This window comes from Ischnura elegans, chromosome 9 (genome assembly GCF_921293095.1).
Source record: "Ischnura elegans chromosome 9, ioIscEleg1.1, whole genome shotgun sequence".
NCBI lineage: Eukaryota > Metazoa > Arthropoda > Insecta > Odonata > Coenagrionidae > Ischnura > Ischnura elegans.
In genome coordinates, this window is record NC_060254.1 from 80,189,351 (window position 1) to 80,212,827 (window position 23,477).

The 23,477-nt window shown below is 39.8% G+C and overlaps 1 protein-coding gene across 3 annotated transcripts in view; it reads left to right on the forward strand.

Moving 5' to 3' along the window:
• Positions 1 to 23,477, forward strand: part of LOC124164879 (guanine nucleotide-releasing factor 2) — a 97,269-nt gene that overhangs the window by 39,413 nt on the left and 34,379 nt on the right. For all 3 annotated transcript variants that reach the window (XM_046542100.1, XM_046542101.1, XM_046542102.1), the window contains exons 2-6: positions 15,443 to 15,720; positions 17,670 to 17,809; positions 18,241 to 18,388; positions 19,976 to 20,235; positions 21,387 to 21,768. In XM_046542100.1, coding sequence (XP_046398056.1) covers positions 15,443 to 15,720; positions 17,670 to 17,809; positions 18,241 to 18,388; positions 19,976 to 20,235; positions 21,387 to 21,768 — 1,208 coding nt within the window. The remainder of the gene's footprint in view (positions 1 to 15,442; positions 15,721 to 17,669; positions 17,810 to 18,240; positions 18,389 to 19,975; positions 20,236 to 21,386; positions 21,769 to 23,477) is intronic.

Genomic DNA, 23,477 nt, shown 5'->3' on the forward strand with positions numbered 1-23,477 from the left:
TGGGAGGGAGGGCGGGTCGGCGCGGACGCGTGAGAGAATGTGCCGTGTCGTCCTTCCCAGTGTCTCTCCTCCGCCTTTGCCGCGCGAATCGTCGTCGGAGGAGCCTCGAGGTCGCCGCTTCGGATTTTGTGCGAACCCTTTATCGTTCCCGGAGACGAAAGATCGCATCAGGCGACGGATATAATTGAGGACATCAGTGCAAGAACCAGCTGGTAAACAGTGGTGAATGAGGACGCAATATGAAATGAAAAACTCAATGCCTCTGAATAATATCTCCCAACGCTCTTCCACCTTGCAAAAATCACTGTTTATTTACATATTCTGGAAACTTAGTTTCCAAATCAATGTTATGCTAGCGAAGAAGGAATTAAACTTTACATAAGTAATGAAGGATATAAGGTTTTCCCGGCGAATAGACTGGAGGAAGAGTTCTCGGGTTTTCAGCCAGGTTCAAGGGTTTTTCAGCACCGACGTTTCGTAGGCTAAGTCTGCCTCCTAATCCTGAAAAACCCTTGGACCCGGCTGGAAACCCGAGAACTCTTCCTCCACTTTACATAAGTATTCCGTTGGCTAACTGTCTATGTTGACTTCAGCTTATGGTTCATGTGCAACCCATTTGAATCTTCTATGAAGAGGTTTGGGGTTGAGCGGACGAGGTGTGATGAACGAAGAGGAAGGGCTATATTAAATGAAAAACTGAAATGGCCGTATTAAATCTCCCAACGCTCGTACACGTTGCAAAAATTAATCACTATGTGCGGGATGGGGAGAGTTTATAGCAGACCCCAGCCCCTCTACTGGAATAACCTAACTCACTCTGCACACACTCACGTATACATGTAACCAAGCATTATCCTTTGTGAGGGCTGAAGGGACCCAAACTATGACTTCCTGGTTGACAATCAGGGATTTTTCGCCGGGCTGGAGAAATCCTGCTTAGCATATCTAGTTGTTGGAAGATGTAGACACACGAGCACTCGGAAAACAGTCACACACAGAAGACATTCACTCCCACACGGAATGCTTCTACATTCCAGGGGGAATTCGCTCTAATTGTAAGATGAGCGAGTCGAAGGGGACGAGGGACAGGTCGATTTTCGGAACACTAAGTGGCAAAAAAGGCGCTTCCAACACAAGGCCGAGAGTCCCAAATGAAGTTTCGAGAAAAATAAGAAAAAGCGATGATTTTGACACACAAGTAGTAGAACGTAAGTTTGTAACGATGTCTGCTCAACTATTTGGAACTTATAGGTGAAAAAAATAATGTGTGCTTTAAAGAGGAGTAGGGTCTTCATTTGTTCGTGAAAAATCTCATTTTTTATGCAAAAAATTAGTAATTAGCTGATTCTTGCTCTGAGCCCGTTGGACCGTTCGCTAATTTTTGGCAACTGTCGATTGTGATAGTGTTTGAAAAGTAAATGGAACTGTATTTTACCGTTTTACGATCCGTCGCCAACTTCCGGAGTTAATCGCATCGAAAAACCAACTGCGTTAACCCCTTCTCAAACAAGTTTTTTTTTATCTTGTATGATGTTAGGCACGATGTGGTGTAAGTTCGTAATATTGTTGAAATGACACATTGCAATATTTCCACTTATAGATTTATTTTACACTACGCGTTTCGTCGTTACAGCGACATTTTCAAGTGTGAAAAAAGTCTTAAAGATTTTCCTTATATATCATGGTGCTTGAGGTGAGGGTGGGAGTAGGATGGAGAATGGGGTTTGGGTGACGAGAAGTGAGCATATTGAAGGCTGTGGACCACAACCAATAGCATTATATACTGGTATAGATATGTAGACGACATCTTATGCTGCTGGGGAGGAACTGAAAGACAACTTAACACTTTCTCTAACTTCCTGAACTCTTTACACAGTAATATCAACTTCACCACTGAAGTGGAGAAGGAAAACAGCATCAATTTCCTAGATTTAACTATCAAAAGGGTGGAGAAGAAACATTGTTTTTCTATATACAGAAAGCCCACATGTACCGACATAGTGATTCCAGCAGACTCTCAACATCCCACAACACACAAACTCTCCAGCTTCAGATCCATGGTACACAGACTAGTGAATATCCCTCTCACAGAAGAAAATTTCCTCAGAGAACTTAACACCATCAAAACAATAGCGACTCACAATGGATACCATACAACAGTAATTGACAACCTCCTGAACAAAAAACAAAAACAAAAAGCAATAGAACTAGTGACAACACTTGCTGAGGCATCACCCAACGAAGAAAATACACACAGATGGTGTAAAATACCGTTTCTCGGCCCCCTATCATACCGCATAGCAAAAATAATTCCGAAGGAAAAATACAGAGTTTCGTTCTATACACCGATCAACATTGGTAAAATCCTATCAAATACAAAAGAGAAAACCGAAATAATGGAAAGAAGTGGCGTGTACAAAGTTTCATGTGGTTCATGCAACGCGGCATATGTGGGACAAACTGGCCGTAGTTTCATAACCAGGGGTAAAGAACACGAGCGAGCTTTTAGAAAAGGGGACGACCGATCGATGGTGGCAAAACATCTCCTGGAAACAGATCATTATTGCAACTTTGACTTAGAAATACTCCACACGGAAATAAAAGGGAAAAAATTAGACTCCCTGGAAATCTTAGAAATCCAAAAGTTAAAACAGTTGAAGATTCCATTGATGAACGAAAATCTTTTTCATTACCCCTCGCCGTTACTGGCGATACAATATCAAAAACACAGACACATACAAAATACAGATCTCCCATGAAATGCCAAAAGTCATTCCCAGCCGCCCCCCCCCCCCTTTTTTTCGTGACACATGCCTGGACCCTAGATTCCCAACCGTCACAGTTGACCCCGAAAAAATACGTTACTATATCCAAAGGTTTTTTAAAAAATTTTTGTACAAACCCTTTCCACACTACACCCCCACTTTCACACCCCAGAAGAACAATAGAAGAAGGACACGAGGTCAACTACCCAGGAGGAGAGGATCATCTGTGCGAGGACTCCATCCGGACAACCACAACCCGAAAGAAGACAGTGAATGAGTGCGGGGTACCCTCACCCATCCTAGAACCTTTCTTTCCTCCCCCTCACCCTGCCTCAGTTCGAGACCCTAAAACGACCCTCCAACCCCCCCCCCCCCCCCCACAGCCTTCAATATGCTCACTTCTCGTCACCCAAACCCCATTCTCCATCCTACTCCCACCCTCACCTCAAGCACCATGATATATAAGGAAAATCTTTAAGACTTTTTTCACACTTGAAAATGTCGCTGTAACGACGAAACGCGTAGTGTAAAATAAATCTATAAGTGGAAATATTGCAATGTGTCATTTCAACAAAGTTTTTTTTTGACAAATATCACATGAAGTCACACGCTTCTGCCGGGTAGAGCACCGCTTATCTATTCTTGAGCCTGAATCACACGATCATTTATTTTCCGTCCCACAGAGCTCCAGCGGTATGTTATCAGGGAAGGAAGGAAGGAGTAATCGCTCGTACAAATTAACACATGTGCTAATCTGATTTCAATGTGCATAGGAGCTTTGATGTGATCCATTGTAAGTTCTCGTGATTGTTACTGAATAAACTCGATTGACCGTCCTTTGAACTGTCCGCCATTCACTACCATATCCAAGTACCCCTACTTTCCTTATCCTACCATCCTCTATCCATCCTTTCATTGCATTCTCCAGCTCCTTGATATCGGTGGGTCTTCTTATGAAAATCGCATGAAGTTATTGAATGACGCATATTGTAATTTTTATAAGAATAACTGTTTGTTGTGTTTTTCTTTCCTATAATAGTATTCACAGTTCTCTACTCCGCATTTATTTACATTATCCATATTTTATCTCGTTTATCATTCTCGTCTCAGTCATGTGGCCCCTCGCTATATTGCGGGACGTATTAAGAGGCTATATTATTTAAATTAGCCGCCTAAATCTCCAATAAAAGTTATAATCTGAAAAAAAAATCAAGTAGGATCATGTAGGAGTCATATCCTTTACCACAGCAATATTAATTTCCATATCCAAATATCATTTACTTCCTTCTCCTCCGTACCCTTTACGCCCTCCTTCGAACGCTTATAAAGATTAATGTGGAGGCCTCATCATCCTATGATTGAGATGAAGGACTTTATGTCTGGGTATTCCACGAAAGTGGCGCTAACCATGATATCAGTTTTAGCCTACATCCGTCGGTATAAGAAAATCCTGCAAGGTTTTACTCCACGGTGGATTTAAATTCGGCATAATGTCACCAGATAAACCTATTTCCTACAATTTAGTCTCTAGGGGTCTCGTAGCAGTAGGTTAGTGCTTGTCTTGTTTACTTATGGCTCTCTAGTGTGCAGTTTACTTCACTTTTATGCCCTTTAGACCCCTAATGCGTTGTATGTGCTCAACTCCTCAGTACCCTCCCCATATATAAAGTTTGTAAAGATAACACTTTTTTCTGTATTAGTTAACTTTATATTTGGTTAAATTTATGGAAAATTATTGCATGATATGGAATCTCAGCTATCTTTTTCCAACCAGAGCTTGGACTGGTGAATTGCACGAAGGAATGTCTCAATCCACTCTATCATCATGCCACGCTAATATCTTCCGTGTCTTAGAGTACCGCCTGCGAGATCTTTCTTTTTATAAACTCTTTGTTGAACTAAGACGTGTATTGATAATTTGACAACGAGAATGACGGAGAAAGTGGAGAAAGCAGGAGGAATGGGAGACAGTCTTGGAGGTACAAGATAAGATACTGGGAGTAAATGAAGCGTCGGTAAAAAGGACAAAAACCTCTGAAATTTAGATTAGATAGAGGGGAAAAGTAAACTGGCTGTACACATCGTATGGAGAGACTGTAAATGACAGAGGAAAATCCGAGAAGTGTTGTCCCGAAGAGGTTGAGGTAGGGGGAAATGGTTGATAAACTGTTTGAGGAAGGAGAGTAGTTCCGATTTCACGTGCCATGTTGGAAGGTTAAGTATATTAGCGTTGAAAAAGGAATTCAACTATTGGTTAAGGGTTGATTTATCGATGGATTGGAAAAGGTCTATTCCTCAATCTAGCACTCCAACAGCTTACTCATTTAAAAGACGAACCTCTATTTCGCCCTTACATGCCATTATCTGCAACGCGTGTTGATTTTCTTGTCTCCATTGACGTCAAAAATGATATTAACGTTTACTGCGCCAATTAATGTTAGCTCAAGGAAATAGTTCATTTCGTCTTTAATCAAGATTACATTCGACCTTCATTAGACTCAGTGAATACATGATATATGCACTGAAGGGAAAATAATTGGAAATGTTACCCTTGAGTAACCTGAGATCGGTGGCTTAGCCAGGGGGGGTCCGGAACCCCCTCTCCACCCCCCGAATTATAAAAACACAATTATTTTCCTTCGTAAAAGAAAACAAAATAGTGAAAAATCATAAATTTACAAAATATTTCTTTTGCAACTGAAGTTTTTTTCGATTATGGAAAGTGTTAAAATTAGTTTAAAACCCATTACTTAGTACCGTTTTTCAAAAGATTTTCCCCTCTGGTTTTGGACTCCCCCCGAACGAAGTTCCTGGCTACGCCTCTGCCTGAGATGAATACATGGGGATATAATATGGTCATTAGGAATGACATGACGGGACTGAAGGGAATAACTCAAGAAAGAGATGAATCTTGGACTTCACTATTTTAGTCTTGGCTTTGAAATTTTATGAAATGATGAATTAGTCTTTGAAGGCTAATAAATTCGCATCGCAATCATAGTATCCAATTCCTGACGACAGAGAGACTTTTCATAGGGATCATCCGAAGCAAGAAAGAACTTTATCCCGCCGCCAATAAGGACGGCTTATGAGAATGACTCCAGGCCAGATGATGCATTAACGTCAAACTGATTCATAATTCAGAGTTCGCTGTACATTACTCATATAAATGTGGAAAGTGGTGATTAGTTTTCCGGGACATGATTGTTGTGGTAAAGAAATGATTCGAGTCATATCGGGGCTGTAATCACTTTCCCACCGAATAAAAATAAAAATGCATGGCTAAGGGTCGTATAATTGCCGCGAAAGAGTTGAACAACATGATTAATTTAATGGCATTGCTTCTCTGCCCTCGAGATCGTTTCTGTCGTCCATATTTGATGAATCACCGTAGGCGTATCAAACGTCCCCGACCTTAGTGTCGTCTGGGCGATATAGTCCGCTCGCGACCCCGGGTAAACATAAGTTCTTCTTTCGTTCCATTCATGATGGACTCGATTTACTCGATTATACTCTGGTTTGTGCGCTTACTTTGAAAAAATATGGTTTCACCATATGACTGTGACATTCTTTTGGGATTTCCCATTTTTATCGTCGGAAGCGTCTCACCAACAGCAGCTTAAATAGTACTTAATCTTAGGGCGTTTCCCTCTATAGCGTAATTTTGGAAATTCACGTTGGTCATCGCCGACGCTTGTGAACAAACCCAGATTTTCTCCCGATTTTTCAGCCAAAGGAGTAACCTCCTTTCCCACGGTTTGTTTAAAGAATGAGAAATCAAGAATGCGAATGATGAATTTCCTTCCGGTTTATTTAGTGTCGATTGGACAGTTTTGTAGTATGAGATTGTCATTGTATGCCCTCGGCGGTAACTTTCATTTGAACGAAAAAAAGAAGTTGCTCGCAGTCATCTTTCAAGCAAACTACCTCGTCGTTATTCCTCATTTTGGCGCCTACTTCCTGTTCCAAATGTAGTTTTTTTCTGGCATTCGTCAGTTTTTAATTCCCTTGCATCTGTACACTAGTTGTTTCTTATTCTTTTCCTCTATAAATGTGTCAAAAACCTGTCTATCATTTCTGAAATTTTTTGTTACTGTCATGTCAGCAAAATTGAGGTAGAATGCCATTAGTTTTTTCCCTTTCATTCGATAACCGTTGTTCTCTTTTCTCATCACTATATCAGTGTCTATTTATTGTTCCTAAACCTTCTTTTAAACCCTTATATGCTGTAGGAACAATTTTTTTTTCATAAGTATTGCCCTTATTCTCGCTGGATGACCTAGTACAGTCGCGGGATAGTCACTGTGCTTAATTTATCAGTTAATTTCTATTTGTGTCACTGATTTTCCATAAATAATGCCTGTTGATCGATATCTCATTTCACCTTGAATATCTTATAGTTATGAAATAATAATAGACTCTTATCATTTTTTAATTATCATTGACTGCAAGAGAAAACCACCAAAAGGCAAAGACACATGCTCTCTTGCCATACGTCGTAGGAACTTCGGGGAGATTCGCAAGAGGTCTCGCCAATTTGATGATTATGATGAGATTCAAAAGACTTAAGAAGACCTCTGACCTCCTACGGAGTGAAAAAGATCGTCACCATCTTATATTTATGAAGGAGTGTATGGCGTATCGTGTGCCGGTATCATACACCTGGCAAACATTTAGGTCCCTCAAATGCAGAATAGATGAACATCGCTAGGCAACCGAAAAGAAAAATTTTCGCCTTTCTGCGGTTGTGGACCTCGCATGGTCGGAACCTGGGCACGTCATACTATTCCAAGAAAATCATCGCAAGAGAAAATAAATATTTCCCTCGGCTGATAAGGGAGGCGATAGAAATAGCGAATCATGAAAAGAACTCCAATAGGGAGGACGGTTTTCCTTCAGCTTCGTCATTTAAACGGCTCTTCCAACAATGGAATTCAAACCGGGCAAATCAACGTGCGCCTGACTATCCTTATAAATAAAGAATTGCAGCTCTGCAGATCATTTGGACCCGAAGACGGAAGCTGGAACGCGCCCGAAACTGTCGTCCACCAAAAATGAGTACGCGGAATAACCCGGAAACCAATCATCATTATTTCACATTGTTCACGAACGAACCCTCATCCCGTGAAGACATCGAGAACACACAGCTATCGCTACTTGTATAAATTCATTTTATTCCTTCCAATTCATCGTATTTCATGAAAAATGAGTTCTTTATGTCCATTATGGATGTCTCAACAATGCTAAACTTTTAAAATGTTTTTATGGCTCCCCTAAATAGTACTAAAATTATTAAAATCTGATGACGAGCTACACTTAATTAATGACTCGTCTTTTCTGCGCAAGGGTTTAATAATGAGTATCGTCTTTTTCATCTCACAATCGGTAGTGCCCACCCATCGCGTCATCCATTACGTCTGAATAGAGAGCTATGTGGGAATGACCTGTTAGGAGGATCTATAGAATGCGACCAATGCCCTCTTTTTTATCTCATGAGGGCATTGGGCGCGATCTCTTTTGAAGCTATAGCCTTTTTTTACTAAGTTGTCGACCCCATCGAGTGCCCCTTTGACGGTTGATGTCGCTTCGCGTCATCTCGGCGCCTTCTCCTCGGCCGGCGACTCGGCAATTCTTATTATTCCGTTTTGTTCCACACGACAATGGTTGGAAGTGAGTGAATGGCGAGAATGGGGATTGGGTGCTGTGCGGTGCCAAGGTTTGGTGGTGTCTCTCGGAGGACCCCTTTTTAGCATTCTGATTCTGGGCACTGAAAAGTTCTGTACATCCAATCGTCTCCATATCTATTCATGTCGCGATGTCCGTGTCTCATTACCATCTTAAACTTAAAATGCTGTTGGGATATCCTCTTATAAAAGGGGACGGCTACTCGCGGGTCGCCCCCGGAGCCGTTTCATTCGTTCCGCACAAATACTAGACTGGCGTTATATGTAAAAAAATCCATCAATTTTATTAATATAAACAATTTGTAGGTTGCTGCAAGTTACTGGAACGAAAACTGCGGGAATAGCTAGCGCTCTAAGTTGAGCAACTTGATTTTACGCGCGAAAAACGTATACTTTTTTGAGAAAAAATTAAGTATAGCTGCCCAAGATTTTCCTAAAGGAAATGATCCAACGTAGAAATAGATGCTCTTTCGTGTGCTTTTTGTTGCATAGAAATTGATTGCTTCGTTTAGACGCTAGAGATCCTCAAACTCGGGTGTCTTTCTTTTTTTTACAAACAGTAATAAAGAATACGGTGGTTTCCTTCATCAAAGAAAACGAAAGGCATTTATTGTGATTCGTTTCCCACCATTAGTGTATTCATAATATACAAATTATTTGGTTTTGCAATTCCCAAGTTTGACGAATGGCAATGGTCAATTTTAACCGCATTTGAAAAAGTCCAGATTGGCGCCCATGCGATGCCACTCCACGTGACGTCACAGGGACCTAGTTTCTATACGAGTGGATAGGAGCTTTACATCGTTTGTGATTACCAATGCATGCATGAGGCACAGAGCTCAGGGAAACATGTCTTAATAATCACCTATTAAAACTGCCTAAGGTCGGAAAGTTTCCTTCGTTTGATAAGGTATTAATAATCCTTATTCAAGCCTAGCGCTACCTGCTAGCACCCTGCATCGTATCAGCGCTCAAAGCCTCGCCCCAAAGTCACCTCATACGGCAGCAGCGGGAACCAGAATGACGTCACACGGGGTTTTCCCAGCATTCATACTTAGTCGTCGCGTTTTCGCGCGCTTGAAATTTTTCGCTTTTCATTTAGTAGCGAAAAATAGATGCCATTTAAAAATCTAAAAACGAGAAATGCGTACTCCAGGGGTAATAATATTTCAATTTAGTCAATAAAAAAATAATAGGAAACCACCCTATTGGTCGCGTTCAGCCGATACTTTTGGTGAGTACCCAGTATAACATTATTTTTCTCTCGTCAGTAAGCCAGTTCTTTATTACCTGGGTAAAGGCCGTTTTACACGGGGCACTTACTTGCACAATCTGACGTGTGTACGAAGGTGCAGTCAAAATTGCGTCGTGGAAAGCGGTGAATTGCAAGAACACATTCGAGAATCCGTGGACGTGAGGTGACAAAGTAACCCCTGTTCTAATTTGTTCATGCATTCGCGAATTCCACGCCATTTTAGAAATTAATGCAGTTCTAACCTGCGCAGTGACGTGGCCCGTAGGAAAAGCCGTAAAAAAATATATTATTTTGACTCCTAGGTGAGGGATATAGGGGTTTTCAGTGGATAATTAACACCGGTTTGTTTAGGGTTGGTAGAAAAATTACATTTTTGGGATCAAATTTCGTCAAAAATCGTCAGGTGATCTAACGATGTCGAGATTAAAGTTATCTAACGATAAGTGAAATCTACAAGGTTTTTTTGCTTTTTATTCAAGCAATTCCACGAAGTCATGCCTCAAATTATCCATTTTATAAATCTAAAAGTAGTGATTATCACAGTTTATCGCCGAAAAGGTTTGTTGCAGTTTTTCTGTCTCGTGAATTGGTGTTCGTGAATTTCTTTAATTTTCGTAAAATATTTAAACTGTAGGGCTCGGGCAGTAGTGATCCGATTTTGATAAAATGTCGGATCTGAGATCCTGATAAGTTGAAAAGTTTTCCTCATGGGGCAAATTTGATCCCAAATAAAGTCACCTTTCGGCCCTCCACTTTTTTATCAATGGAAATCAAAGTACTTACGTGAAGATAGTGTATTGCGTAGTTTCAGTTCTGAAATATTATTTGAATAGAATTATACTGGAATTAACACGACGCGTATAACAGTCGACAGGGTCTTGCTCACTATGATGGTGTGCGTGAAACTCCATGGTGTTTCATCCATGATGAAATATAAACCACTACCGGTAATTTCCACGAGACGCGGACGTTTAGGAAGGCGGCTGAGGCCGGAATGATAATTGTAGTTTGTATTTTTATCATGTATATATTGTATTTCCACCACGTAAAGCATGGAAAGATTTCATGGTGTTACATGTTGATTATTTTTTCCTAATTTCATGTCGTAGTTTTTATCAGTCTTCACTTCCTTTTATCTTTTTTTCACTTTCTTGTGTGTTACCCGCGGAAACCGCGGGGTTTTGTCATTCAGAAATCGATTTTTGCTTCCTTTTTCTTGCTCTCGTCTGGCTCTTTCCTTTCGCTTTCTCTCCCCATTTCACTCGCCTCAGCCGCCTTCCTAAACGCCCGCGTCTCGTTTTCGCGACAGTTGTCTCGTCGCTTTTCGAGTTTCTTTTTTTTTCTCGCTCGGGCCCCGCCCCTCGTGGCGCCGGAACCCAACCGCCCTCTCCGTTGTCGTCGCTGCCTCGCCGCTGTTCCTTTTTCTCCGTCCGTATCTCCGACTCGCGTCTCCCTTGTCCGGATGGAAAGAGACGCTTTGATGTTCAATAACCGCGGATCGGATGCGACTGAACCGCGACAGCATTCGAGGCACAGAAGATCCCCTTGTGCCAGTCTCATTCGCTCTCTCCCGTCGTCGGGTGATTCAACTCGGCTCCAGCGGCCTCTGCGATCCGTCGCGTGTGCCGATGCGAGTTTATACGCTCAGTACTTCGTGCGTAGTTTATAAGTGATCGAAAAAGGTGCATTATTGACTGCGTATGTACAAATGAATTGCTATAGGTTAAAAATTTCGCGGGCCAGGATATCCAGGTGCAGCGCCGTATCCAGGAAAGGGACAAAGGCAGTCTGCGTGGGGGGCCTTTGATGTAACCTCCCAGCAGTAGCGGAGGTCCGAACAGCATTACCATTTTATCTAGTGTAAATTGGATCGATTGGATATTGGATTTTTTAACAGATTTTTTTCTGGATCCTGACTTGTTAGCGGATATAAATTCCAATATCAATACCATCCAGATTTACCTTGATTTCAAAGTGACATTTGGGTATGGAAAATGTGGTAGGAAATTTTTCCCTCCATGATAACCTTTATTATTCGGTAGAAACTGGAAGCAAAATCAATTACATTCTCACGGTATTAAATATAGAAATAGAGGTTTTTAATATAGCAACTGAAGCTTTCTGTATACGATTTATCATGAGGTAGTTTATGCAAGTGTCGCCTCAAATCCTTCCATTTTCAAGAGTAGTTAAATTTATTGAAATATTTATTTTCTCTTACCATATAGCTCCAAGTTATCCATCGTTATATGTAGGGTCGACCTCCAACTTCATAATCATGTGAAATTTTATCTAAATAAAGGGGGAAATGAGACTTTTACGAGGTTTGATTCCTTTTTATTTACTAATTCGAGGATGATGTTTTTTTTAACCAAAGATATCTCTTATGCGGGGTACGTTCGTTTGCATTTTTCACGAATCTTTGATGTGTTTTTCCTGGATCAGCACATTTAGTTTGTCTTTACTGTGTTCTGTCGTTTTTTCGGAATATTTCGGTTCTTGCTCTGAGCTCATGCTGAACACATTTCCTGTCAGTATTTGACCTCATAGTTAACGGCCTCATTCCGGATAGAACCCATTTTAGCTTTTCTTGGAGTGAATTATTTTCGCGCTCTGTACGGTAGCGCGGGTAGAATGATGGATGTGGGAACCTATATACTTTCTGTAATTTAATTTAATTAGGTGCTCTGTGGAGTGTGATGTTATGAAGTTTAAATTTTATGGAAAATCTTTTCGCATGTTGTAGCACCGAGTTTTTCTGTGATTTTTTTTACTTCTTTCTGTGTACTTCCATAGCTCGTGTAATGCTTTCGTCGATGAATGCGACCGGCCTTAAAAAGTAAAATCGCACAATTCATCGTCATTCGTGGAAACGCATAGTAATTTTTAAAAATTGTCATGCAGTAAGGGAGCGTTTTAGTATTGCCTTAGCATTTTTTTTACCCTTCCCTCCCCCTTTCCACGATGTAAGCAAAAATAAGCATATACCCAACCCCAAAATTAAACAAATTCCTTTCCCCTACCCTCCCTCAAAAGTGTTTATGTAATACTTGAACGTCCCTTAAGGTATATACATGAATCTGAAATACATCAGAATTTTTTTTCTAGGTTCAAGGTGATTGCGTATGCTTACAAATAATTATTTAGGAAACAAGAAAAATCCTACAGAACCTTAGACTTGAAATTTATTTAAAATGACTTCATAATAACCTAAACTCGACTTCTGACTGCCTTGAACTCCTTTCTCTGTTGAATGTTAGATTACCAACACGATCCACCCGCTCGCTCTCTATACACCATATGCCTACTTTCAGGATCTCTCTAACCTAGCGCTCATCTTTTAATCGCCCCTCCTTCCATCTAAACTCGCTCCCTGCCTCCATCGATCCTTTTTACCTATCATGCAGCAATTTCGCCGTATAAACTTTATCCCATCTGTCAGCTAATTGAATGCTTTCCTCTCTCCTCTGGTTTATTCTTTCTTATTTTTTATTTTGGTATTGTATAAGTTCAACCAATTCAGGCGTGATATAATGGAAGGTCGACATATTGAAATAAAAAGTAGTAGCACTTATCCACAATTATTTAATGCGTTCAGGCCGTAATTATTTAAGGCTCACAGAGCCATCTTCTGGTACAAGATATTACAGTGCATCACATTTATAAATTTGAGGAAGAGGTGTGGGAGGATTCGACATGTTTGAGGAAGGGGCGGGAAACAGAAGTACTGTAGGAGAAAACGAAGAAACTCCTTGTTGTCTCCCCGCTGTAGTTATCTTTCCCACCCTTTCCTCAAACTTGTAAAATCCTCCTTCACCTCTTCCTCAAATTTATAAATGTGATGTTTTCACGTATTGTAATATCTTTTGCCGGATGATGGCTCTGTGAGCCGAAACGCTTCGTACACAGAGCTTAAGGCCGTATCACACTAGCGACTGCGACCGCCGCTGCGACCGCGACTGCGGCTGCGACTACACCCCATCACACATTGCGGCCGACGCCACGATCGCGCATGCGCACGTATGAACGTTCCTGCTTGTGGCTTGTTTGTTTACGAAAGCCCAAAGAATAGATAGAGAGCAGCAATTGTTGAAAATGTTCCTAAAATATGTTAAAACGTACTTCATTTTCATTCACCTGTGTACTCGGGTGCAATATCCAATATACTGGGCTTCCATCTTCACTTTTAAAATCCGAAATTATCTCAGCGTTATCTTATAACCTTCTTGAACTTCCCTCGCTACGGTAACCAAAACAAACAAACACGTCTGCCGCCAGCGCGCGAGATTGAAATGGAGCTCTCTGATTGGCTGCGACTGCGACTCTGAAGAATAGCCGGTCGGCTATTCTTCGGAGTCGCAGTCGCAGCGTCGACTGCCTCGCTCTGATTGGTCGACGGGCCAGTCGCAGCCGCAGTCGCGGTCGCAGCGGCGGCCGCAGTCGCTAGTGTGATACGGCCTTTAAATCCATCCCGGACGGCGTTCCGGCAACTCTTATTGTTAGGGAAAATTGGGTACTGTAATTCGGAGCTGCGAAGTGAGAAAGTTTATGATGATGACAACATTGCGCTTTGGAATTCTTTTTCTTAATTGAAGTCCGACTCAATAAAGTTTTATTTAGAGAATATTTTAAGTAAATTTGACGAGGTTCTTCTTCATTTGTGAGTACTTACATAAAAAAGTTTTTATAATGTCATCGTTTTTATATATCTGGTTAAACAATATTCTTCAATGTAACTGTTATGACTAGGTTTGAAAAATCTGAAGTTTTAGCGGGAGGGGCTTATATTTGAAAACCATATGTGGATTAAATGTGTGGATATGCGCTCCGGTACTTCAAATTTTAGAAATTAAGCACTACTTGCTCAAGACAGTTTTATTGAGCGAATATTTAAAGCAAATTTGACAAGATTAGTCTTCGTTTGTCCGTACGGTGTATAAATAAAAAGTTTTAAAATGTCATCGTTTATTCTTATTGTTGGTAAAATATGATTTCTCATAGTCGTAACTTTTATTAAAAGTTTAAAAAAATCGCAATTTTATGGGAGGGGCGGCTTATGTTTGAAAATAAGCTGTGGATGAAATGTGTGGGTATGCGTTCCGCTACCTAAATCTATAGAAATTAAGCACTGGTCCGGTGGCGTAACTATTGGGGAGATGAGGGTATAGATCTCCCCCCACCCCCAATGCCTTCGAGGAATAAAAAAGTTATTGAAAACAATTGTCTGGAAGTAAAAAAGTCATTTAAAACTATTGTCTAATTTTGAAATTTAATAACTGCATCTGCTTAAGTTAAATTTTAGCTCCAAAATGATGTAAAATGTATATCATGACATGTCATTTTTCAAAAAATTTCTCGGACCCGCCCCCGTCGACACACCAGGCCATCCCATTCCCCCTAAAGCACGTTCCTATTTACGCCACTGCACTGGTCGTACGCATTGAATAACTGTGGTAACGTGCCACCACCTTTTATTTTATTTGGCATTGTATGTTGTTTCATTTCATTATTTTATTAAAATTTTCACTGCCGTTATAGCGGGAGCGATGCGTCCTCTTAAATCCCGGAGCCGCATCCGCTTGTGAAAATGTTTGAGGAGATGTGCGGGGTGAAGTGTTGATGTTTGAGGCGCCCGAGCCGTACACAACGCGTGTCCATTTATTCGGGCGCTTGTGTTTGGCCCTCTCTCCCGGTGATGGTGGTTTGTTATTCCACGTGCGTCTGCTTGCTTTGCGCAGGAGGCGACGGCGGCGGCAGCGGGGGTGGGAGCGGGGGCAAGGCGGGCGGTCGGCTGGCGAGGAGGGCCCGCTCGTTCAAGGAGGACTTCCTGGAGATACTGGCCGGGATGCGGTCTCCCGGTGGAGGCGGCGGCGGAGGATCCTCAGGGGCGGCCAGCGCGCACGGCACGCCGGCCTCGGCGACCGCGGCGGCGGCGATGGCGGGCGACGGGAGCGGAGGGCCCGGAGCGGCCGTCTGCGGAGACTCTCTGCGGGAGCTAGAGACCCTCCTCAAACAGGTTGGTGGCCCTGGGAAACAGCACTGCTATCCAGAGAAAATTCTGTCCAACAGTGTGGTATTCCCTTTCTCTGGGAACACACCGAGTAGGGGCGCAGCTGGGAATTAAGGCTAGGGGGGGTTTCGGGTGTTAAACACTGGTGTGTCTGAGGGTGTGGAATACCCGCCAGGGTAAGCGGGAGGTGCGGGGGCCCTCCCTAAGAAAATTTTTCAAATAAATGGTTCAAAATGGTGAGTTTTACGGCCTTCTGAGGGATATTTTATTAATATTTACACTTTTCTATAAGTAATATTAATCCAATTAAGTGAAATAGGTTAAACTTAAAAATTTCTCTGTGCTCTGGGGGGGGTTTTATCCCCCAAAACCCACCCCGTTGCGCCACTGAAGCCGAGTGCCGCGAGCCGAAATATCAGCTTTTAGTTTGTTAATTATTCAAATGAATAATTATGCAGCAACTAATCACTTGGATAAAAATCTTTATAGAAGTTTTATTGGACTTAATGAGACTTAGTAGAAGTTGTTTCTCTAATAAGTACATTTAATCAAAATACCTTTGGCATTTCTTGCCATTGCCACTCCAATTCGATTCCCAAACTCTCACCCCTTCACTGATGGCAGGGTAAATAATTCTGTTGATTTTTAGACCTGGCCTGAGGGGGTCCTTGAAGTCTGAAGACTTCGATCCAGTTATTGACCAGAGGTACACCCAGAAATTTATAATAAGATAGGTGCCATGTATGCCAAAAATGTATGTTTCAATTGAGGATGAATGCTGCAGTGAGCCAGTTTTGTGTTACCGCAGAGATGTAATAGCAGTTCTTTTATCTTTGAAGGTGTTGCATTCTGGTTAAAGGATGTAATATGATTTTCCTATTTTTCTAATTGCTAATATCATGGGGCTGTATCTGTAAAAGATTAATTTAGTATATGTAGTAAGGTCAGAGCCTCTTCAGCCCCCTCTCCTGCCCCCAGTGGTGTGCTATTCCCGTCAAGTGCATTTTGCTTCCTTATTCCTATATGTTCATTTTATTCTCTTTGTCACGAGAACTCACTCCCTCTCCTGGTTATTAAGAGAATTATAGATGGTCCATATCAGATGTAATAGTGCTTAAATTTTTCTTGGAACAGTAATATTGGTTTGACCAGGTTGACAACGGTGATTACTGATGATACCTCAGTGAATTCTTTCCTTTTCTTTCTTTTAAATGTTTTGTTTTTGTAAAATGATGGCTCAGTTAGAACGATCATTTTACTTAAAGAAAGGGTGCAATGTGTGTGGAGCATGCCTGGCATAGAAACTAAAGTTAAAATTTCTCTGAAATGATCATGAATTATCTGCCTCTTTCAATTGTCCATTGAGGCTTTTCATTTCATTAGGGTTGATAATAAATGTTTTACTATGTTATAGTTTCCATTATTTTGCCTTTTTGTTTTATGCCAAAGATTTACTGTTCCCTGTACATTTATTTTAACTTTGTAGTAACTCTCCCAATGAGCTTTTCCCTTTTTATCAATAGTTTAGGCCTTATGTTTTTTCCTTTAGATATTCGGTGATGCTAAATATTATTTTGCTTAAAGGTCATGTGTTGGTATCCATCTTTGAGCAAAGGATTTCAAAAAGCTTTTAATTACTAGATATCTCATGTCATTGTAAAATTAACTCTAAATTATGAAACCTGCTGTTTCTATGTGTGGGCAGGAATTGATTTAATTTCACCGTGGAAATTTCAGAATGAACTTGTCAATACTTGGTATTTTATTAAATGGGTCTCTAGGGTGATAGAAACATTGCATTCAATCATATGATGGATTTTTTTAATCATCTTACTTGTTTTTACTATTATTCATAGGCCTCAACAAATTTACGGAAGTTTAAGGTGTTACAGCATTTTGCTTAATTTATATTTTTTTTATTGCTATAATGTAAAAGTTCATGACTGCTATTTCAGGTTCGATTTGCTCTGAGGCACTTTGGTGATGTAGTTAATAAGAACACCCTGGAAATGCTCCCTGGCAATGGAACCGTGGTCCTGGATACTGTGGCTGGAATTCACACCCTTCTCAAGAACTTCGCTCTTGATGGTCAGAGGTAAGAATAGAAATGTGTTTAACTACATAATTTTCAACTCGAACCTTGTTGTATGCTGGGTAGTATTTTATATTCTCTTTTTTACGTAAATAATGAGCTCAAATTTTTTTAAATGAAATTGAAGTGTAAACTGTTCCGGTATTTAGATTGTTATTAGATTTTTTTCTATTTCAATGCCAAAAAATGTTCACAGTGCTAAACTAATTTTGTGCTGCAAAGCAAGAAATGCTAATCTCAAACAATAAAAGTGTTTTACAATTTAGTCATTCATAACTCCTCGTACTGATACAGTATTTTAATTCATGAAAATCATACATAACTTTATCCCAAAAAAAAAATAAACCTTGAAAAATAATTTATTAAGCTGGGGAGGGAGGAGTTCACTCTGTTCACTTACCATTTATCCATACTTTTTACTTCAAATTTTGCAGTTCCACTGTGGCATCAGCTACCAATCAGGTTTACCAGAGTGTGGCACGCCTAATTAAAGTCTGTGATGATGTCCTCATTCATGGGGAGGCAGCTTTGAACAAAGAAGAAGCAATGGAAGTGTGTTCATTGGTGGGAGATGCCGTCCAGGTAATCAACAATTGTTTTCTCTTTTTCTCTCTATGCTCCTTTCCTATGATAGATTAATGGACTGTTATTATATGATCATGAGAGGACGGAAGAGTATGAAGTGCTATGCTGATTCATATTAATTGCCATGGGAAAATATAACCCTGGACTGAGAATTGAATATTGGCAATTTATGTGAATCTCACCCGTTTACGCAGCAGTTTTAAAATATACCTGATAAACCACCGTTGGTGGTATTAGAACTGGAATAGGGTTCACATTTCATCTTTGGATCATGGGTAGTGGCTTCTTGGGAGCCCATACTCCCTTGCGTTTGCCATCCGTGATCAACCGCAAGGTCCTTGCTTGTAGCACCTTGAACCTCTAAGTTGTCATAGGGATTAAGAAACCTGGATTGTGTTTTGGCCTGTGCAAATGCACGGGAAGCTAAAGCTCTGTGGTTCGATTCCCAGTCATGGGTAAATTTTTTCCCTTAACAATTAATCTGAATTTCAATGCTGTTCAAGAAGCAGGTTTGAAATATGACACATACTACGCTATTAGTTTTTTTTTTGCCATTTTTACTCAAATGTTGGTGGAAAAATTGCTTTAGTCTCAAAACAAACCTTGTTAAACAAATTAAACTCAATAAATATTTTAGAGATAATTTCTTGCCAAATCAAAATGCGGATGCATACACATAGTTAGATTTGTGATCATTTCAGTGACAGCTCAGTGAATTACTTTAAACAAGGTGATTTCTTTCAAATGAGTAAATGCTTAATTCATTCAATTGTATTAGGCTCAACTATGTGGAAATTAATACACGAAAATAAAAAGGAGACTTGTTGCTTTCAATTGAAATAAATCTGTGGAAAGCAACGAATTCTCCTTTTCATTTTCGAATAAATGCTTCTATTGTCTTTGATGTAAAAGAACAAATACATATCTGCTGTTTTTTTTTGCAAAAATATTTTGCAGAGTGGTATTTTTGAATCTTTTCTTAATTAATTAAATTAGTAATCAAATCATGCCTACTTAGAATTTTTTTGATTTTATTCTAAAGCGTATGCACATATCTAATATGATGGTATAATGTGTATCCAACTATTACCTTACAGAATTTCTGGTAAATTTATAGGCAAGAGGAAAGGCAATAATGAAATTCAAAGTTTTATCTGCTACAAGTGATATTATGATGAGTTGAATGTTATTCCTTAATATTTATAAAGGTTTTTTTGTGGTCTTTTATCTTATAACAAGTTTATATTTTTTTCCTTTAGAGAATATGGTACTTGATATGTAGCATTTTTTCAGTTGAGTAACAGTTTGTTATCAATAAACCTCGTTAGCAGATTGTTTATATCATCCAGATGTTTGCAGCTATCATTGATATAATATCATTATTAATTGTTCATATTTTTTCCAAAAATGGAAAAAATATGAACAATTAATTGGGAAAATATGTGTAATTTGCTGTGATTAGAATATTTTTATGCAAACAGTGAATCTTCATTAACACACTCTGGAAACTTTTAGTTTGTAGAATTCATAAAATCTTGGTAGGTATTTCTTTTTCTCACATTTTATTATATGCCCTGATTACAGAACTTGGTATCTCTGGTGAGGGACAAGATGACAGCTCCTCGTCCAGAATCTATTCCTACCAGCCCACGTGTTTTAGGAGATGATGTACCTGGTCTTGAAGTAACTCAGCCATACACCCCTTCCGAGAAGAGGAATGGTTCAATGCCAGAAATACCTCTATCCCCGAGGGAGAAGCTCATTTTGGAACAAACCTCTCGGCGAGGCAGGGGAGGATCGTCGGATGGAGATAGCCCGCCACCAAAGCCACCTCTACCCAGCCGGTAACTTTTGCTAAAAGATTTTATGCTTTCCTGGCATATTATGTACGTAAACTTTTCTCAGGATTCCCACCGGGTTAAAAACTCCATTTTTGCCGATTTTTAAGCCCCAAAGCACTGCAGGAACAAGTGACTTTGCATGCAGTCATGCGCATGGGTGCAAACTTAAATACACCTGCGGATGAAGTTTGCCATGAAAAAATATTTGACTTAGCTGGGAAAAAATATTTGATCCCAGCTAAGTCAAATATTTTTTCATGGCGAACTTCATCCGTTGGTGTATTTAATTTTGAGCCCTGTATTAGGGCTACGTAATGTCATTTAGAGGATTGCCCTGAGGATGAGTCCCAGTTTTTAATCTGGTGAGAATCCCGAGAAAAGTTTACCCACAACTTTTGCAACATTGAAGTATGCCAGGGAGTGTGGATTAGCTTTCATATGATTTACCATTCATTGGATGATCCATACCTATCTAGTTGTTCATTCACCAGATGGCTCAATCCCCCCTTCACATTTCTTTCTGATATCTCCTATTCTTTCTGTCCAACAACTGCCTCCCCTGCATAAAGAGAGTGAAATTATAAATAAAAAACATGGGGTTCTTCAGCTATTTTTTATTGGGGGGACATATGCTGGGGAGCCTTATTAAAAAAATATTACTCCTCAAAACCCTTATGATGCATTTAGGAGGTAAAACTAGGTCTAAATTTTTTATTCTAAATGTAAGTAAATATTTTTGAAGTTAATCAGTGTATGAAAACAGCTTGGGTAGGGTGGGGTCCCCAAATATTGGGTGAGATGTGTCCCTCGTGGCTATGACACCCATGATCAAAAAGAATATGTAGAAAAAGCATGGCATGTAAACCTACTGTTTAATTATTAATTTCAGAAACGCCTTCCAAAATGAAAAATCAGGAAAAGTCTGTAAATTTTGATGCATGGAAATCATGAAAACTCAGATTTAATTAATCCTCTCACTTTTCTTGAAAAAATTTGGCTGGCTTTTATTTGTGGATTTTCATCCTGCATGTCAGTATCATGAAGTTTTTGAAGCCTTTAGAAAATGCTTCATAATTACACATTCATAAATTTCTCATTATGTTGGAGTGGTTGGTAATCTCTCCATCCCTAATAATAGTTTTACTCCCGTCCAGTTTTTTGGGTCGAGAATTTGCCCTTGAGACGTCATCTGCCTCCTCTTCGCCTCCACCACTCCCACCAAAGAGAAGGCCTCGCACTCATGATGACAGGCGGTCGCCAGTTGCTCCAGGTGACGAGGAAACCACTGGCTTGGAATGTTCAGTTCTAGACACAACTTGTGATGGATCAGGGGCCAGTATCCGAAGTCGATCACCTGACACGTCCTCTCTACTCAGTGCGGGTAGTTTGGACTCGGTTCCAATTCAAGCGGAAGATAATCTGAATGTTAATGCACCGCTCCCTCCTGGCATTCCAGTGGGGATCATGGTCCGCACACCTTCACCACAGGAAAGAAGCTTGGAAGCTTCTCCATTGCGCAGAGTCATTGGCACTGAGGTTCGTTCTTTGATTTTTGTTACATAATCTGATTTCACGTTTCCTGTGTAATTTGTTTTAATAAGCAAAAAATGGCATTTTTTGGGATTTTTTTTGAAAATGGAAATTTCTTTCATTTGTTGCTTCCATTTTCCCCTGCTACTAGTGGTTTTTGCTGTAAGATGGTTGCAATATGTTTTACTTTGTTCAGTTAACTTCATGGTCATTATTAGGTACTTGAAAATGAGGTTCTCATTTTACTGAAGAGAATGGAAGTGAAGTGATTAGCTTGGAAAATGCCAGTATCACTTCATTCTTTATGTGGTTAATTAGTGACACAATGCAACATGGCATTTTTTTAAGAATATATCATTTCCTTTGTACATCCCAATTTTCCTCCCAAGTATCTGGTGACTGGCTTCACTTTCATTGCAAAGGTCAGATAAAGATGAGTTTGACAGAGTTTTCACCGTATCAAATGCCGTCTTGATTGGTGGTTTTGCAGCATTTGATTCATGGAGGAACCGACCTAAGATTTCATTGTGCAATTATTCTAGTGATGAAAGAAGAGTTTATTTTTAATTCTTTTGTTGGTTCTCTACTCATTCTTTTAGAACCTCAATTCTAATACAATTCTAGACAAGTCATGTTAGAATTTTCACATTTAATCTTGAGAAGTTATTACATTGAAAAGCACTTAACATCTTTTGTCTATTGGAATGATAATTTTGATTGTAACTTTCCCATGTTTACTTGTTAATATGGTTAGGTCTAAGAAAAGTAAATATTTAATTTGCATTCATCTACTATGTACTTCATTTTATTTTGCCATCTACCTTTTATTCTGGTCTGCTGTTAGTTTTGCATCAATGAATTTCATTTAAATACAGTAAACTCTTGATTTTACGAAGTCAGTGGGACCGGAAAATTGGCACTTCGTAAAATCGAGTTTCGTAAATTCAAACCTTTTTCATAAGTCACGAAAAAATGTTCGCTTTTGTTTCTTCCGCCGTTTTTTGTCTTTAGTGGTCTTATTTAAATGTTTTCGGTGGTTATTCTCGGTATTATTCATAGAAAAGGCTTTTTGTTATCGATTTATGCTGTGAAAGATCGTTAAATAATTATACCAGCATAAAATTCTCATTTCTCGTTCATACTTCAACATCAACGATCGCTTAAGAAATTCCCGACCAGTTTAGAAAACGTAATCAAATAATGAATTGCAAAGTTTATTATAAGAATTTAATGTTATAAATTTGTGGTTAGGAGCGAATAACAACTATTAAGTTCGCGTAAGATATATATTTGTTTCCAGCACCCACGGAATTTTAGCGGCAGCCGGCCTAACCGCCATTTATGTCGCCCTCTATCGCTCAGTGACGAGAAAAAAAAGAAAAACGAGGGCCTCCACCCATTTCCAAAATAACCTTCGTAAGTTAATATTTCGAGTTACTCCGTATTTTCAGTTGAATGTGCTATCTTTTCCATTAGTTATATTCATTGACATTCAGTTACGATCGTAAATTACGTAGGATATGGTTATCTTCTGGCGAATATTTGAAGTAAATTCTGTTTGAGTTCTCTGACCGGATACTGTGCTCCGTCATCTTAGCAGACATTGCTACGAAAGACTTTATTCTTCATCAGGACCATATTCTTCATACCGGGTGTGAAGTGCTATGTTCATATAGTATTTCTCTCTTCTTTTATGCCGACAGGAGCAAGGTTCC